This window comes from Perca fluviatilis, chromosome 3 (assembly GCF_010015445.1).
Source record: "Perca fluviatilis chromosome 3, GENO_Pfluv_1.0, whole genome shotgun sequence".
Classification (NCBI taxonomy): Eukaryota; Metazoa; Chordata; class Actinopteri; order Perciformes; family Percidae; genus Perca; species Perca fluviatilis.
Window position 1 is genome coordinate 2,851,780 of NC_053114.1, and position 17,410 is coordinate 2,869,189.

Here is a 17,410-nt window from a genome sequence, read left to right on the forward strand (position 1 = left end):
TGAGAGACAGAAAGAAAGAAAGCGAGAGAGAAAGAAAGATAGATGACTGGTTTGATGAATGAGCCACTTCTTTCCTTACCTGTCCAGGTTTTCCATTTTCACACAGAAAGGCCTCGTATTCGGTGGCAAACTCCGGGGCGTTGTCATTAATGTCCATTACTCTGATGGCCACAATCGCCCTCGATATCTGACTGTGGTTTCCTAATATACAGTGTGAAATAAAGATAGATAGATAGAAAAGGGGAGAGACAAGAGGAGATAAATAAGAAAAGACAATGAGCAAAATATAAAACTGGAAGAAAAAAAAAAACAAAGTTACGTGTGAAATCCCAGGTAAATTCTGTGACCTAGTTTTAATTTCCTTTATTTTCCATCTTTATTTCACCCTTCATTTCCTGAGCTGATGGGAGGACAGATGATAAGCCACATCAATCTACATTTCAGCCGGAATAAGCGATGCAAAGCAGGATTCGAGGCAACAGAAAAAAAGAAGGAAAAAAAATCCCATTCAAAGTGCTTTTGAAAATCCCCTGTACACTGCAATGTTTAAAACATGAGGGTTAAAGTCATGCATATTAATGAGTCATTGGTAACTAAAGTCGAAAAAAGACAATAAAAGGCAGTTTAATTAGATTAGATTTTGATTGGAATTATTCATCACTGGTAATTGACAGTCCCTTTCGAGAGTCCCTCCGAACGGTTGTATTTATTAATTAGTAGCAAATGCCAACTTTTAAAGCAATTATGTATTAATGTTGCCCCAAGAGGGCTGTGTCACTGTGGCCAATGACACTGGTGTGTTTTTATTTTCTCTTCTATTGATTGATTTATTAATTTGGTTTCGTGAAGCATGCCCCTGCTGTCACATAATAAGAAAAATGAGTGGAAAGTGTATTGACTTGATGCTTAGACAAACACCTGAGATCTCCCTAGCAGTGAGGTTGTCTCTCATGGTAGTCAATTGCAAATAGAGACTCTTAAGGGTTTTATTTTCCTTTTATCAAAGGGGGTTTTAAATCAAAGTAATCTTGAGTGTGTCAACTGTTTGGTTAAAAACTGGAATTAAAGTGAGCCTGAACAGCGGCCACTGTAATTACAACATAATGGCAAATTCAATTTGCCTTCATTTCCCAAGATACTCCTTAAAAAAGAAGATGTTTATTAATAATAATGTATACTTTATTAATCCTGCTAGTCCCGAGTGAGGGGGCTGCCCATGCAAAGGCACCCCGAGCAGTTGGGGGTGCAGTGGCTTGCTCAAGAGCACCTTGGCAGTGCCCAGGAGGTGAGCTGGCACCTCTCCAGCTACCAGTCCACCACCCTACATTGGTCCGTATGGGGACTTGAACCAAGAACCCTCCAGTTCCCAAACCAACTCCCTACTGACTGAGCTACTGCCATTCATGTGTAAATGTAGTGTAGCAGGAGCACAAGCACACATACGGTCAGCAACTGTACTCAAAGTCAAAAGCAAGTAAGTTAAAGTAGCTAATGTTAGCAGCAACTGGTCGTACCAGAGCTGTAGCAGCAAAGTCCTGAATCTTGTGTAATGAAATGTGTTTGAATTAAATCTTTCATTTACAAGAGGAATTGTGGTATTTCTTCTTTAAAATATATCACTTTTACTGCTACTTTCCCAGACAAATGTGTTGTGTTTTTGTCTATTATTTTTACTGTTGAAAATTTGCCATCTGGCTATCATTTACAGAAATGATGATTATATGTGCATTGTTCTAATAAAATAAATACATCTTAAATCTTTATTCTGGTTTATTTTAAATAAAACCTTAACATTGAGCGGTGGACAGGATGCCCCAGAAAACCAAGGCCACCAGACAGGCTAGGAGATAAGTTGAAAAAGAGGTAAGCAGTGAGGAGAGTGGAAATTGACAGTTTGATAGACAGTGATAGATGGATTAGGGCAGAGAGAGAGAGAGAGGGAGACAGAAAGGCCCCCCCCCCCTCCCCACCGCCACAAAAGTGACTTTCCTCCGGCAGCAGACAGGGAATAGAGTCTGATTAGTCAGATGTCAACTGGTGCGAGGCGGCAGAACGCGCCTCCGTTTGGGTGGCAAATGGCATCGGGATAGAACTGGGAACACATCTATTCCTCTTCACGCCAGAGAAGACACCGGCTTCCCTCCCATCCGTGAAGAATAGCAAAACTGCCGTATTTATTTTGGCAAATTCCCATTAGGTGGTCTCAGAGATGCCACTATCTCGAGCCACAGTTACTTTGCCAAGAGGCATGAAAACACGCTTTAAATGTATGGGTGCGAGGAATGACAAGGCAACCGGCTTATCAAATGAGACATATTCAATTCCTCCAACGGGCTGCTACAATGGTGGGATTTGTCTGTGCCGCATGGCCAAAACATTATGACAGCGTTTGGGCTTTCATTTATTCTGACAATTAATGTGTGTTTCCTTTGATTAAGAAAAGAAAGGAACAGATAGAGGATGAGACAGAGAGAGAAGGAGAGGGAGATAGAGTGGAAGAGGACAGGGACAAAAAGTTACAAGCTGTGTACATTTCTATTCCAATAGCTTTAAGGGCTACATTAAGCTTTATCACAACATACAGCCCCCCTGAAACAATCTGTATGCAAATAAAGCCTTACATCTGGTTTGAGCTGTTTGTAGCTCTGCCGGCAAGATTTTCTACGCAGTCAGTGAGTTTTGCGGTTCGCAGATGTTCTTTAATCTGTAATGGATGCTGGCGTTGGAGCAATCCACTCTGGAGCATGTCTTTAAAACTGTTTATTTGATACGTCTTAATGTTCTTGCACTTCCACAAATTGACTACTGAGCTGTTTAATTCAATCAAAACTCAGCAAATTAACGTATTTAATGCCTCTGTGGATTCAAATGCTAATTGTTTGTGCCATACTCTTGGAGCGATTAAAAACGTTGGTTTACAAAGCGCTATACTGTTGAACAGAGGATTGTGTGTAGCAGGTCAGTGATTCCTTTGACGGAGACAACCCAAGAAGTGGCTCAGGAGAAGGAGATATGGTACGTGTCTCCCTGCAGTTCTCAGTTTTTAAACCCTGCGTGCCAATGAATGCCTAATGGTATGTTGATTTTCAAAATAGGACATTACAATTCACTAGGAACAGTGTTCACATCAGGGGGGGCAGAGCATAGTCAGGAGAGGTTACTTACTGACTTCTGTGGCTGTTACTGTGATGTTGTGCCACATGTCCGTCTCCCGGTCCAGCGGTTTGGCCAGTGTGATCTTCCCATCGTCCACGTTGATGTTGAACTGCCTCTCCAGGTCCGTGTGCCGATCGATGAAGTACCTGCAAAGACAATCAATCATCAGAACATACATTTTTTTAAAGATAATTTTAGCATTTTGGTATTTGATAGGACAGCTTAGACATAAAAGAGAAGGGGAATATGCAGCAATGAAGATTTGAGCCCGCTGCTGCTGCAGCGAGGACTGAGCCTCTGTAAATGGGGCGCACGCTCCACCAGGTGAGCTACCCAGGCGCCTCCATCATCAGAAATTTGAGACAAAACTCTTTAGCGACCCACCACTGCAGCATCATTTGCAACCCAGTTGGGTGTTGTGGCTAACGTTGCTATCCATCAAAAGATATTTGTAGATGAAAGCACGGCAAAAAAACAGTTGGAAATCAATAGTTATCTAAGAAATTATTGCAGCCTTCACATGAGCAGCAGGGGGCATTAAAGCCTGATAAGGTTTCAAGAAGCCCTCCCCCACAATCACAGCGACACCTCCCTCCTGCAAAAAAAAGACCGTTAGTATGTGATATGTCAGGGTAAGAGATGGGGTGTTAATAACCCTGTTTGTGTGTTGTTAACCCTCTCTCAACACTAAATGGCCCCCAAAGGCTTTGCATTAATGAGTTAGGACAGCATTGTGTCACACAATGGGGGGGATGGGGGGGGGGTGTTATGGATCTAATGAAGATGAACCAATGACCTGCCTGTTTTGTTGGACCTTGTATGACCTTTAGTTAAATGAATGTGTTTGCTTTTCAAGCCACTAGCCACTTTTTGGTCCCAGTCAACAAAGCCGCACACTTTTAACATTAATCAAGAACTGTTGCAAAAGATACATTGGTGAAGCGTTCCTTATCCTGATGCTGTTTTCTCTGTGACCCTTCCCGGGACACACTGACGTTTTGTGAGAAAGTGTTAAGAATACAGTGGCAAGACTAAAAACTCCCCAGAAAAAAAAAAAATAAGAAACCCAAAAACTCCAGCAGCGGGTATGAAATTGGAATGCACATAAAAGAGAATTTTTCCGTCGCCACTTGAAGCTGTGAAATCGCTCTTTCATGTTGCAACTCGCACAGCGCCAATTCTTGGGACAAGCCCACACAAAACTGACTAAAAAAAGAATCTGTCATTATGGGTCATCTTTGGTTTCACACGTTTCATTTGCCATTATGCGTGACTGTCATAAACATCCTACTCACCTAAAACGCTGGGCCGCGGTGATTCACGTGAGCTAAATACACCGTGTACCGCACAAGTGTTTCCTCTCCCTCTCTGTCTCTGTCTCACTCTCACCATCTCATCCCCCTCTTACTCACTCAACAGTCAGAAGTTTTTATTTTTTATTTTATTTTCCACCCAGCTGGGTCTCTAGCTCTTCCTAATCCACCCCCCATCCATATCTTTGCAGACCCCTTCCCCACACAGACACACTGTCTCCCTTCCTTCCCAACCCTGGGTCTTATAACAGTGGAACTGCTCATCCCTATCAGTGCAGACCTGTTGGCAGGAACCCTACAGTGTCTCTATGAGAGAAAGAAGAGAGAGAGAGAGGGAGGAAGGAAGGGAGGGATACAGAGGGATGGAAGGGGGAAAACAGAGAGAGCACCAGAGAAAGCCAAAGACAAAGTGACAATAACAACAATTTATATGAAGGAGGGTTGCTGCTCATACAAGAATGATGGGAAATGAAATAAATAAACCACTGGCCCAGTTTTCCAATTGTTGGGGAGATGTACCGAGCCGTGACATTTCCATTTTTGAGATGAAATGGTGTAAAATCCTCTAGACGCCGGGCTGGGAGAGGTCCATGAGGACCCCCCCCCCCCTTTCTTTCTCTCTTTTGCCCTGCAGACGCAGCGCACTTTCAAGACAGGCAGACAGCAGCAAACCACCTGGGAGCAGCCTCTCTCCTGCAGACTGAGTGGATCCCAGTCAGACTCTGACAGCCTCACGTGGAAGCGCGGGGAGACAGACCCTGAAATGTTCTGCCACCTGTCACTCAAACTGACAACGTGATGTGAAAAGAATTAAAAGCAAATAAAAAAAATGATATCCAGCGTTATACGTGCGTGGTTTTCCTGAGTGTGATGCGAGGATCTGTGCAAATGTGTGCGCACACGTCTCGGGTGTGTGTGCGCCGTCTCGTTGCAGCTTCGCTTTACTTTTCACAGGCCTTTAAAGGGGCTGACCTCAGTCTAAAGGCTAAACATGGTGGAGAGGTCCTTTGTGCCAAATATCAGAAAAGAAATAAATCATTTTTATTTCAGACATCAAAATATATTCAACCTCTATACGAAACAATAGGCTTAACGTAACATAATAGGCTAATCAAAATGCATTATGTGTGACAGAAGCTGTTCCATGCATTAAAAAAAAGATAACCATAAGTTGTAATCGGTGAGATCATTATTCATTTTTTTTCGCTCATTTATGGTCCTTTGGTGCATTGATGCGGCGTCTCCGCACTGCATCACCTGTCAATCAAACAGTGTGTCCAGGACATCTTCTCTGCTTGCGTTTCTGTGGGTGGTAATCCTTTAGCCTCTTTAGTGCCGGTGGCTATCATTGCTCATGCTAACTACCCAGTGGTTTTTCTTTTCCATCACATAATGTGTGTCAAAGGATTTTCTCTAGGAAAGATGTACCATTGGACCATTGGAGAGCAAGTGTAAAAGCTTTCAGCAATAATAGTTTAACTGCAGTTGTGCTACATGCAGTAACACAAAGCATCACAAACATTTATTAGTATGACATAGTCTTTTATCTTAAATGTAATCAGTCCCTCCAGAAAAACGCGATTATGCAATCGCATAATTCAATGCATAATCAGCCAAAGTCCGCATATTTATGCGGGGGCCGCATTTTTTCAAATAAGCCGCACTTTTGCCGCATAAATTGCCAATTTCCGCGCAAAATATGCGGGGCTTGCATGATTTCATAATCCCCGCATTTTCGTTGCAAAAAAGTCCCATATATCTTAGCAGAAAGTTGAAAAATGTTGCGTTTACTTCACACAAGAGCAGCCTTTTCCCCTGTTGCCATGGGAACGTTATGAAGTGACGTAATTACGCGACGTGAACATCATCGAAAAGCAGGGTGTTGGGGGAATCACTTTTTTTCTCTTTTTCATCAAACCGCAGTTTGTACAAGTTCCCGCAATTTTTGCAAGTTCCAGCAATTTCATCAAATAAAATTGCATAGATATCCATCATATTCCATCGCACTTTTTAAGAAAGCGTGCCGCATAATAAAGGATTTTTGCCCGCAACAATCACAAAAAAACTCCGCATTTTTCTGGAAGGACTGTGTAATGTCAACATTTGCTGTACAGCACCTTGAGACAATGAATAGAACATAGTAATTCATTTGCACTGCAATGTTAAATATCAGAAATGAAAGCGAAACTAATCACACTTTCTGTCTGACTATAAAAGTTGTGTCCCGACACAATAATATCAGAACCCCGTGAACCCCCCCTCCGAGCCCTCCACCGTAGCTCGACGTACACCTCCAAAAATGTGTAACTTTGCATCGAGGCGACGCAGACCGCAAGGACTGTGATTGGTCAACTGGTCCTGTGTGTTGATAGTTGCTGTTTCAAGCAGCCTACTGTGAGGAGTAGCAACATGCTAGTTCACTGACATAGGCTTTGCAAATAAACTCAGACATATTTTGGTTACAATGACGGGGTTATCCGTTTGTAAAGGGTCTATATGTCAGTAACGTTTCGAAATTAGCACTTCGCCAGAAAGCAGTACTTGGTGGGGAGTTGTGCTAAAGTTAGCTTGCTGACACAGCATAAACTGGCTGGCAGAAACCTCGCAAATAACCTCAGACTTATCCCCCCTTAGCGTTAAGGCGGTGAAATGCACCGCGATGCAAATCAACCCCGATGCAGAACTCTGAATGGGTCACGATGCCGTAGGAGCTACGGCGTAGCTACGTAAGCATAAAAACAGCCTTTAGGGTTAGGGTGGCTCACAATAACCTCCAAGACATTGTGTTGACTGAGCTGAACAACACACAGCATCACTGGACTATTACTGCATCGAGTAGCAGCATGGACATATTTTTGCTACAACAATAAAGTCATATGGTAAATGCGTAATATTGTGTCACAGTAGCATAAGTAGTAAAAAGTAAATGGAAATGGAAATGGACTCGGTAATGTCAGTTACAGTACAAAGCGATTCCTATCTATAATTTGCTAAAATTCTGCATACCAGACCAAGCGAGGCTGTATAAGCAAATCTCCTGAGTTTATTTCATTAAATAATGGTGTTTTATAGCTTTTGAATTCAAAATGTCTTATTGTATGATGGTGAATGTATTTTTTTCTTTGCTTAAAATGTACATATTGTCCCTTTAAATTAGCTTTTTAAAGCATTGTGACCATCTGAGCGATCGTAGCACATTACAATTGAGAATTAAACTCGTCAGTGATCTCTGATGAGCCGTGTTATAATAATGACAACTAGGACTGGGTTCAAGTAATCTGTTCTCCATTTAAAACCAATCTTTGTTTGAGTAATCTGATATCGAATAATACACATCCTGAAATTGATCTTTTAACATATGCCTTTTCCCCATGGATGTATAAGGGCATCAGGTGACTGGCAGGGAGTTCCAATTTCACAGTTTTTTTATGTTCAATTACCTTCAAATTTTAGGGTTCCTTCTTGCATGTACAATTTATATCATAAGTTCTCTGAGAGTCTTTTTTGTTTTTTTTTCCAAGATATTTTTTAGGGATTTTCCTTTATTTAGAACAGCTGAAGAGAGAGAGGGGGGGATGACATGCAGCAAAGGGCCTCGGGTTGGATTCAAACTCGGGCCGCTGGCAAGGACTGAGCATACATGGGGCGCGCACCCTACCAGGTGAGCTAGAGGCCACCCCCTCTGAGAGTTTTTTATATCCAAGCAAAATTGGTATTGTAACTTTAAATGTTCCTAACCTAATTCATATTGAATGGAATCGGGACCTTGTGAATCGGAATTAAATCGATTTTGAAAATCATTGTCAAGACCCAGCCTGAATGACAACACGTTATGTAACGATGATTGTTTTGTGAGAGAACTTTCACACTTATGTTCATAAATTCACCCAAATTCACATGTCTGTGGCGCGAGTCGCCTAGGAACAACAACACAGCTGCTTGGCGGTTATTCTCTGCGCAAATTTGGAATTAACTAATGTGAATGACTAAAGTAGCTATATGAAACAAAAGGAAATTTAAACTACACTCTTTCAGAGTTTTCGTAAGCCCGCCCCTGAAGCTATACTGCCGCTTCGAGTGACGCTGCAGCAGACGTTAACGTTAGACTACAGAAACTACAGAAAAAGAGCCAGATGAGGCTGATGCTTTACGCTGTAACGTTACAAAAAACCTACGGGGTTGTCGCTGTCGTTGCTCCGGGACGCGCCTCTCAGGGACGGGCGAGTCTAATGCTGGGAGAGAAAAAATGACAGTATACTCACTACAAAAAACTAGACTACCCCACTGGTTTTATCTCCGTTAAGAGTGTGAGCGTGTGACTGAGTGCCTGTACAAGTTGGAGGGAGAAGAGGTGAACAGATCCAGAACAAATGTTTCATTTTAGTTTTTTCCTGCAGAGAACAAAATGCCTCTGTGACGTGCCTGCTTGTTATCAGGTCAGTAATTCCACTAGGACCAAGTAGAACTCATTTTGCCGTCCCCTGAATGCTGACCACTTGCGTTTCTATAATACATTGTATTCAGGTTGGCCTTTTTTTCTTTTTTTTTTTACCAAGAATGTGATTTTCCTTGAGCGTTCAAAGTAAATCATGAATAGCAAACTATCAAGTCCTACGTAATGTACCTTCCTGACATCACATTTCCATCCCCTTTACATGACTGCTTGTATTACCATATGCAGCGTGTTCAGCTGTCAGCTGTGCTAAAACAACATAAGGAAGTCTGCAGTAAGAAATGAGCTTTACAGAATTCCATTACAATTGCCCTTAACCATAAAAGAAGAAAAAAAAGAACGGGGAAAAAAAACAACAAAGAATGCGTTTAAAATCCAGTGCAGATTTGTGGCAATGCTTGTGACAGTATCAATACTTTGCAGTTTGTGTCAGACAGCCATGGTGACTGCCAGATGACACATAGCGTTTTATTTGTGATCAGTCAGGTAGAAAACGACAGAGCGCTGGCTCCAGAGAGAAGCAATACTGAGGGAGGATTTCACGGAGTGCACCTGAAATGTTGTTGGTTGGATGCATTAAGTACAGCTAAGGGCTTGTTTGTCTCCTGAGTGCAGAGGACATGGCAGCCCACCAGAGCACTCGCCCCGAGTGCTCTCGACTCAGACTGGTTCAGTCTGGTCCTGCTGCAGGGGGTGGGGCGGGGGGGTGGAGAGGGATTCTAATCAGAGGGGTCGATTGAGAGATTGTTCGGTGGCGGTTCAGGAGAGAAAGTCCACGCTCAGTCTGCTATTACTACTGCCACTTCACCACTACAGACCCACCTTCACTAACTACACCTTTCATTATTTTTGGGAGCACCTTCTCTTACCAGTCGTTGAAACAGAAAGTTAAAGAATAAGAGGGAGAGAAAAAGCGACGGGAGGGAGGGAAGAAAATTGTAGGCTGATAAAAGTATAATTTACGGGTAATTCAAGGTGAATGTGTTGGCTGATTCGTTTTCAGGACAAATACTGAAATATATACAAAATAGTTACACAGTTAATAAAATACTTTCTTATTTGTAATCGGTTTCAAAAGGTGGAAAATAACATCTTTTCTCCAGTAACAGCCTTGTTCGCGTGTTTTTTATTCACCGTTTGTTTTGTTACCTTACCTAAATAAAGACCAAAAGACAGTATTTGCATTTAGAGCTGCAGCCATTCGTCGATTGATCAATTAGTTGATTGGCAGAAAAATAATCAGCAGCTATTTTTGACAGCTGGTTACATCATTTAAGTCATTTTTTCAATCAAAAAGTCAAACAATTTTCTGGTTCCAGCTTAATTAATAATTGTTAACTGCAGCCCTGTATGTCCTGCGAAGTCTAATTATTTGGCTTATTGTTTATGGCTTATTGGCTTATTTGTAAGAGGCATTATTGAGGCTACAGCCTTCTGTTAGCCAGTATATCTGGAAGGATTACAACCTTCCAGACTGTAATCATTCTCCCAGCCTGAAGCTCAGAGTTACAGGGTAATACAAAAGCAGTAAAATCAAACAGTATTTGGTGAGGGTGATGCGGCCTATTAAAGCCCTCCATGACAATAGTTTGTTTCATCTCATCCCCCCAACAAAGCAAACACTTGACCTTTGTGATAGATCACGCTCATCTTGAACATTTGTGGGGGGCGTTTGGACTTCAAAGAAAATCACATGTTCCGGCAAAGCAATTTGTTGTGACAAATGCAAACTGGCAAGAAAATGTCTGGTTGTGCATGTAATCTTTGAGCATTTTTTTCCTCCACGCTGATCAGTGGCTTTACAGGAGTTGGCAGACGATTAATGCAGCATTCTCTTAGCCACAACTTCCTCTTCTTTCCCTTGGAGAATAAAATTGATACTTTGAGAATGAGCTGCAATGAATACATCTAACAGTTCTTTTTTTATTTTCAAAAGGGTCTATTCTGTTTCTCAGACTGCAGTGGGACTGTTTGGGGACTAACAGTCGCACTAGGGCTGCACAATTAAACGCAATTTTATCCAAAACGCAACATGGACTAGTGCAATATCCAAATTGCAAAGGGGACGCAATATTTGTTAGAGCAAACAAATGTGTCAAACCATCCGGACTACAAATCCTATCCTACACACTGACAAAAAAAGTCTTTGTTTTGTACAGATCCTCATATCGTCATATCGATCATATCGTGATTCAATATAAAGGCAATTACATATTTTCCTCATGTCGTGCAGTCCTAAGTCGCACAAAACCCATGAGCAACAATCGATTCTGAAAATGACAACTTCTACACAAAAATGGGGGAATCGGCATATAAAGCTATAGCGCGTAGTTTCTGTCTCCCCCATGAGGAATTCTAAGTAATGACAACACTACTGTCGTATCCACGTGACACAAGCATTCAGTGATCGCGCACCATAAAAAAAGTTTACGCACTAAAGCTTTAAAAACGGAGCACTTTGAGAGCAAGCCAATGACCTCAGGAGAAATGAAAAAAGCAAGACAGAGAGAGTGCAAAGAGCTGAGTGACCTGGTGCATAAAGACGGCAGCCTACAGGATGACTTAGTTCCACTGCATCGTGCTCAAAGCATTTAACATGGAGGTAAAACAGGATGTTGATATCTGGACAGTATCGCAGCAGCAAAAGTGTGAAGAGATCATGTCAGCAGGGTGCTGCCATCTGCATGCACACTCATTCATTATTCACTCACTTTTTCTTTCAATAATGATGCACTGAAGGAGGCTAATAACACGAATGTAGGCAAACGTAACTAGCTATTAACACTGCACACAATTCAGAAGGAAATGCTATTTTGAGGATATGAAATGTAATAATAGGCTAAACCAGACTTTTTCCACTTAAAATTAACACCCCCGCACACTCATTTACAATAACAGCCCTGTCAATGTATGTTTCCTTCATCATATTTATTTAAATAAAGACCAAAAGATGTGCATTTAGAGCTGCAATGATGAGTTCTTTAATTGATTGGTTGATCAGCTGGTTCATCATTCAGGTCCTTTTTAAATCAAACACTAGGGCCCCGTTTACATGAAGGGAAGACGCAGATATTTTCCTGCGGTTTGGCCTCTCATTTACACGAAAACCCCGTTTTTATCACAGAAAACGATTATTTCTAAAAACTCTGGCCAAAGTGGAGATTTTGGAAAACTTTGTTTGCACGTTTGTACGTAAACTGAGACAAGCGGATGTTTAGGCAGCCGAGAGAGAGAAAGAGGACGTGACTGGTTGCTGTTGTTGCTATTGTCGGGATTCTGATTGGCTAACGTGGGCTTGAGCTTCTCGTTACACCGCCACCTACAGGTCTGGCGTGCTCTTGACGGCATATATACACGGGTACATATAAACGAACACTTTTCTGAAAACTGAGAGGTTGAAATGTCCGTTTATGAAAATAGCCGGCCACGTGTAAACGTAGCATAGAACAGTTGTCTGGCTCCAGCTTCTCTAGTGCGACAACTTACTGCTCTTCTCTGTTTCATATCCTTATAAACTAGAGCTGGGCAATATATCTATGTTATATCGATATCGTAATATGAGACTAGAGATTGTCTTCGATTTTGGATATCGTAAAATTGTAATATGGTTAGTGTTATCTTTTCCTGGTTTCAAAAGCTGCATTAGAGTAAAGCGATGTACTTTTCTGAACTCAGCAGACTGTTCTAGCTGTTCTATTATTTGCCTTTAGATAATTCGATTGACAAGTGGATGGAAACTAAGCTATTGTAAACTTTCTCTGTTTCTCATCATTGTAAACTAAATAACTTTGGGCTTTGGACAAAACAAAAGACATTCAAAGAAGCCACTTGCACGAAATTCAGAAGAACATTTTTGTTAGATTAAATGTAATGATATACTGGACTTTTATGCATTATTCATGCATTTAGGATGTACAAATAAATAAATAAAAAGCAGTCATTTATAATACAAGCCCTCTCTGTGTCTGTTTCCTTTATAATTTTTTGATACTTCAACTAAATAATGACCAAAAGACTATTTAGCATTTAAGAACTTGTTTGATGAAGTTGATTATTCAAGTAGTTCATTGGCAGCTGTTTTGACAATTGGCTAATCATTTCCTTTTTACTTTTACTCATTAACTCAGCTATCACCCTCTAACAAACACAGACTTGCTCAACAAACATAGGAGCTCTGCTAGGACACCAAATAAGGACAGAGAGAAGCAAAAGATGCCATTACATTTGAAATATAATTCTCTTTTACCAGGGTAGGGACATCATGCAACCTAAGGGCTCAATTCCTCCTGGCAATCTCATCACTAAACATGAGGATGCCACCAGAAAAGGAAAAAAAAGAAAAAAGTAGAATGAACCAGCCTTGCTCTATAGCCTCGTCCAATCTATGAAACCCAGCCTACTCTCTGCTCGCCATGCAATTACACACAACCTGTTGAGTGTTGTCCCGGGAATGCGGTCAGCAAGTCGCTGGAGAATTAATGAAATGCCAAGATGGAGGGAGAGAAATTGCCTATATAACCTCTCCACAAGGTGCCCTTGTGGTATTTCCAAGAATAAGTCACACAAGAGGAGAATATAGCAGGGCTGGGCATACATTGGAAGTGAAAGTTGTGCTGCCTTCAACTCATAATCTACATCTGTGGAAATGAGAGCAATCATTGGGTTGCTTCCTCATTGCCAAAGACTCTACCATAGTCTCCAAAGGTCACAGGCATGAGGAGATTTAATTGCATACCTCAGTGTCAACCCTTTTATTAAAACAACTCATTATAGTCTGAAAAGGCTCATTGTTAACCTATACTCCCCATCACTTCTTGAAGTTACACTAAAGAGCTTTTTCTTTCTCAGTTTATTTATTTATTTATTTTTTTACATTGTATAGTAGGGTTGGGGGGGAAAAAATCATCGATTCACATATGTATCGTGATTTCTTTTGTTGGGACAATTTTAAAAATCGATTATTTTCCCCAGAACCAATATTTTTTATTTTTAAGATAATTTGTGGGGCATTTCTGCCTTTATTTGATAGGACAGCTTGGATATGAAAGTTGAGAGAGAGGGGGAAGACATGCAGGAAAGTGCGGCAGGTCGGATCTGAACCCTGCATTCCTCTGCGTCAAGGAATAAACTTCTATATATGGGCGCATGCTCTAGGTGAGCTACCCGGGCGCCCATTATTTATTTATTTTTTACCAATGATTCTCCAAAATATTTTCTGTTTATATGGTACCACAGACGGCGACTACATAATATCTGTTTCCAGCAACAACAAAAAAATACATGTTATGTACTTTACAAATTAAATAAATGTCAGACTGACTGAAATGTGATGTGCATTTTTCTAAAAAAACAATTAGTTTTTAGGAATGTTTTTGTAATGTCTCTAGAATTGTATTATTTAGCTTTTGTTTTTGTGAAAGAAGGTAAAGAAAATCGCAATACTCAATTCTATCCAATCGCAATACTTCTAAAATCGCAATACAAATCCAATCGGCACCCATGTATCGTGACAGAATCAAATCGTTCCAGCCCTACTGTATAGCTCCTGTCAGTTAATAGCAAATATGTAAGCAGTAAAGGTTGAGCTCTCTGTAAACTGCATCCACTCTCTTACCTGACGAGGCTTCCAGTAGAGTCTGGGTCCCTGGCGGTGACTGTCCCTATGACCGTGTTGATGGGGGCGTTCTCATTCACTTCCAGTAAATACACTGGTTTGACGAAAACAGGAGGTTCATCTGAGTCTTCTATCACGATCTTTACTGTAGCTGTGTCCTTGAAGGGCCCACCACTGCTGGGCTCCGAGCGGATGTTGGTGGCTTCAACCTTCAGGGTGAAGGCTCTCTTGGTCTCGTAGTCTACAGGCTGTAGGGGGGGGGGACAAAGACACAGGTGGTCAAGGGCTGCTTCATTGTCCAGAAGAGGTATTATCCTGCGTCCTGACCTGTCCAAATCACACATTTACAATCTAGGCCTAGTGGTACATTTACTCAAGTACTGTATATGAGTATAGGCTTGGGTATCGTTTGGGTTTTTCCAATACTGGTGCTAAAATTATACTTTTAAAAACGGGGCTGGTGCTTCAACAATAAACAAAAGACAATTGGCGACAATAAAGTTGTTTATTGCCAAGGCCATATCAAATTTAAATAATATGTTTGAAATGGAATAAAAATAACTTATTTCAACAGTCAATTGATGTTAAACAACAAAAAGCACAGTTAAGTCCCATTGGTGTTGTTTCTCCTACAAATATGACTCAAAGTGCGCACACAAACACACACACACACACAGTGTCTTTAGTTGCCGACTGTTGTACGTCTCGGTGTTGGAATCCCTTCCAGTGAAATACAGCCACACATTAGACCGTTCAGGTTTTAGCATTTCGACCGTGTTTAAGTCAACCAGTAGCTAACGGTAGGTTAACATTACAGGTGCTGGTCATATAATTAGAAGATCATCAAAAAGTTTATTTATGTCAGTAATTCCATTCAAAAAGTGAAATTTGTATATTATATTCATTCATGCATTCATTACACACAGACTGATATATTTCAAATGTTTATTTCTTTGAATTATGAGGATTATGACGGACAACTAATGAAAATCCCAAATTCAGCATCTCCGAAAATTTGAATATTACTTAAGACCAATACAAAAAAAAGGATTTTTAGAAATGTTGGCCAACTGAAAAGTATGAACATGAACATGGGCTCCTGTTGCCTGAATTACTGCAGCAATGCAGCGTGGCATGGAGTCGATCAGTCTGTGGCACTGCTCAGGTGTTATGAGAGCCCAGGTTGCTCTGATAGTGGCCTTCAGCTCTTCTGCATTGTTGGGTCTGGCGTATCACAGCTTCCTCTTCACAATACCCCATAGATTTTCTATAGGGTTAAGGTCAGGCGAGTTTGCTGGCCAATTAAGAACAGGGATACCATGGTCCTTAAACCAGGTACTGGTAGTTTTGGCACTGTGTGCAGGTGCCAAGTCCTGTTGGAAAATGAAATCTGCATCTCCATAAAGTTGGTCAGCAGCAGGAAGCATGAAGTGCTCTAAAACTTCCTGGTAGACGGCTGCGTTGACCTTGGACCTCAGAAAACACAGTGGACCAACACCAGCAGATGACATGTCACCCCAAACTAGGCCTGTGCAATTAATTGAATTTCAATTTCGGCTCCCAACGATCACCAAAATAGTATAATCGAGAAAAAACGATTATTTTGCCATGTTCTGTGTTGCAAGAACACTTATTTTGTCTTGTGTTCTGAATGACACGCGCATGCGCACATCCGCACACGCACATCCGCCCCTCCCGAAGCCAGTCAGGGAGGCAAGTCGTGTGCATATCATCCGCTGGAATTTAAAAAAATCAGCGCGAGTAAAGATGGCAGCAGCGTTTGGTGAGCAAAAAAAGGCAAAACCAACTCAGTTGTCTGGGAACAGCTAACGTTAGCTAACCCTGCGGTCCCTCTGCCTTTGACCCCCCCCGCTGTAGTATACTGTCTATAGACGTTGTATTCCCCCGACACGCTGTATTCACTTACTGTTTAAAACTTGTATTTCAATATTGACCAAAATAATCGTGATTATTATTTTTTCCATAATCGAGCAGCCCTACCCCAAACCATCACTGACTGTGGAAACTTTACACTGGACTTCAAGCAACGTGGATTCTGTGCCTCTCCTCTCTTCCTCCAGACTCTGGGACTCAACCCCATGGCTTGCATCCGTCTGTGCGTGGTGGTTCTTGAAGCACTGACTCCAGCTGCAGTCCACTCTTTGTGAATCTCCCCCACATCTTTGAATGGGTTTTGTTTCACAATCCTCTCCAGGTGCGGTTATCCCTATTGCTTATACGCTTTTTTCTACCACATCTTTTCCTTCCCTTCACCGGTCTATTAATGTGCTTGGACACAGAGCTCTGTGAACAGTCAGCCTCTTCAGCAATGACCTTTTGTGTCTTGCCCTCCTTGTGCAAGGTGTCAATGGTCATCTTTTGGACAGCTGTCAAGTCAGCAGTCTTCCCCATGATTGTGTAGCTGACAGAACTAGACTGAGAGACCATTTAAAGGCCTTTGCAGGTGTTTTGAGTTAATTAGCTGATTGGAGTGTGGCACCAGGTGTCTTCAATATTGAACCTTTTCACAATATTCTAATTTTCTGAGATACTGAATTTAGGGTTTTCATTAGTTGTCAGTAAGTTATAATTATCAAAATTAAAAGAAATAAACACTTGACATATTTCAGTCTGTGTGGAATGAATGTATACATTATACAAGTTTGACTTTTTGAATGGAATTACTGAAATAAAAACTTTTTCATATTCTAATTATATGACCAGCACCTGTACCTGCTTCCAAGTATAATGGTAACTAGCGTCAGATGCAGTGATGCTTCTGTAGTCTGTAATGTCCGTTTCAGAGCACCAGAGAGCAAAGCAGGAATTTAAGTGGCACCGAAATCTGGGTTGTCATTTGATCCGGCAGATACC

The 17,410-nt window shown here is 41.4% G+C and overlaps 1 protein-coding gene across 2 annotated transcripts in view; it reads right to left on the reverse strand.

Moving 5' to 3' along the window:
• The window catches only part of cdh8 (cadherin 8), a 119,142-nt gene that overhangs the window by 9,337 nt on the left and 92,395 nt on the right, over positions 1-17,410 (reverse strand). For both annotated transcript variants that reach the window (XM_039795904.1, XM_039795905.1), the window contains exons 7-9: positions 14,537-14,784; positions 3,166-3,302; positions 80-201 (exon numbers count right to left, since the gene is read on the reverse strand). In XM_039795904.1, coding sequence (XP_039651838.1) covers positions 80-201; positions 3,166-3,302; positions 14,537-14,784 — 507 coding nt within the window. The remainder of the gene's footprint in view (positions 1-79; positions 202-3,165; positions 3,303-14,536; positions 14,785-17,410) is intronic.